The following is a 1853-nucleotide window of genomic DNA, read 5'->3' as shown; positions in this document are numbered from 1 at the left end:
AACTGGGGGGTTGGTGAGCAGGGGATGGGGGAGAGGGCTGGGGGTTTCCTTTGGAGAGGTCTTGTGGCCTGTCCTTCCAATAAAGTCATGGAAGAAGGAAAATCTGCTGTGTCCCAGTGCTGGGCTCAGCGCCGGCAGGCCCAGGGGTGTTCGATGCCAGCTGGTGGGTACCCGCTCTCCTCCTGCAAGCGTCCCCTCCAGCAGCTCCCCGCTTGCTGCTGGCAGGTAGCATCTCCTAGGACAAGTTTTTTGTTTTATTCAGCCCATATTCTCAACTTTTATCATCTCCGCATGGGCTGAATTTCCATTTCAAACAATTCCAGGCAACCAAATTATTTATAGGGGTCTTCTCCTTTCAGAATCATCCCTTCAAGTAAAATTCTTTAAGAGTCTTAAAATAGCCTGCTTTTCTTTCTTCTGGCCTCTGGAGAGAAGTCCCTGTGCTTCCGAGTTGGGTACAATGATTGCTTAAGCCCCACTAACTGCCTTCCCCGCTCACTTGCAAATGCATCTTCCCTTCCCGGGAAGATTTCCTCCTGCCGTGCTGGATAAAGCTATGTGCTACCTGCAACCCTCCAGCTCAGCGTTTGTAACCACCTCTAAGGGCCAAGCAAGGCTCCCACCAGCAAGGAAGCCTGAGCTGGACACCCAGCATCGCTCACTGAGCATCCCCAGGCAGCTCGTAGCATCTGAAAACCTTAAATTGCTGCAAATAGCCCAAAATTTTAGTGCAGCAGTGGTTCCTTCGGCACGTGGGGCAGAGGAATCCCAGCAGAAGGGTCAGGGCTTTATTGTGGGTAAATATAAAAGCAGGCCAAGGTGTTATTAATAGATGCACATTTGCACGTAGCTGGTGCAAGACCTCCCCACTTCCCCTGGCCACAGGGGCAGGAGCCGGAGCGGGTCGGCGTCCCCGGGCTTTGCGGGGGGCAGCCTGCGTCGTTAGCCAGCTCGTTAGGGGACACAGGACAGGGGCCATGGCTGTAGGAGATGTAGGATCCAAAGCAGGCTGGGATCTTGCTGTCTTGTCTCCGTCAGGGCCTGATTCTGCTCTTTTCCACTCCGGCACGAGGGGATGGTGCTCTGGGATGTCCCTGTAGCCGCCATGCAGCATCGCAGCCCTCCAGCAGCACCAGGGTTTGTAGCAGTGAGGCTTCAATGTCCAGCCCCACGGGCAGCCTGGCTTCATCCCACCGGCCCGGGGGAGGGGTAAAGCAGCCGAGGGGCCAGGGCACAGCCGGGGCTGGCTAGCACCCACACCAAGGTGCGCTTTGGGCTGATGAACGTGCTCTCCTTCTCTTCTGCAGAACAAAGTGGTGGCCGTGGATGGTGTGAAGGTGAAGTTGCAGGTGAGCTTTGGGAGAGGGTGAGCAATTCCCAGCCAGGTTGCTGGAAACCTTCCCCCCTCCTCAGGCTGAGTACAGTGGTCTGGTGGGGCGGGGAGCCACAGGGGCATCCCCAGCTCGGGGCGGGGGTTCCCCTCCCTGCTCTCACTGGGGTGGCTTCTCGGCAGATCTGGGACACGGCAGGACAGGAGCGTTTCCGCAGCGTCACCCATGCCTACTACAGGGATGCCCAAGGTGGGTTTGGGGTCCGGTGGGGACAGGGGCCACCACCCAAAGTGCATCCCTGCAGCAGGGCAATGCCTCTGCCTCTTCCCTTCCAGCCCTGCTCCTGCTCTACGATATCACCAGCAAGATGTCCTTCGACAACATCCGCGTGAGTCCCCTCTGTGGGTCAGGAGCGTGTTTCTCCCTGGGGATCGGGGTCTGGGTGCCCTGTGTGCCTTGCTGGGTGTTTGGGGCACTTTGAAGCTTGTTTTACACATAAGTGCTGGCTGTTTTGGCCAGACC

General features: G+C 57.4%; 1 protein-coding gene across 1 annotated transcript in view; it reads left to right on the top strand.

Moving 5' to 3' along the window:
* Positions 1-1719, top strand: part of LOC104163218 (ras-related protein Rab-37) — a gene marked incomplete at both ends in the record, with an annotated part of 2491 nt that extends 772 nt beyond the window's left edge. Inside the window, 3 exons of the mRNA XM_009702141.1 lie at positions 1308-1349; positions 1514-1580; positions 1667-1719. Of these exons, the coding sequence (XP_009700443.1) occupies positions 1308-1349; positions 1514-1580; positions 1667-1719 (162 nt within the window). The remainder of the gene's footprint in view (positions 1-1307; positions 1350-1513; positions 1581-1666) is intronic.
* Positions 1720-1853: the final 134 nt, after the last annotated feature.

The sequence above is a fragment of the Cariama cristata genome, unplaced genomic scaffold (assembly GCF_000690535.1).
Source record: "Cariama cristata isolate BGI_N322 unplaced genomic scaffold, ASM69053v1 scaffold22546, whole genome shotgun sequence".
Classification (NCBI taxonomy): domain Eukaryota; kingdom Metazoa; phylum Chordata; class Aves; order Cariamiformes; family Cariamidae; genus Cariama; species Cariama cristata.
The sequence above is the reverse complement of the archived record's forward strand: the minus strand, read 5'-3'. Positions and strand labels throughout refer to the sequence as shown.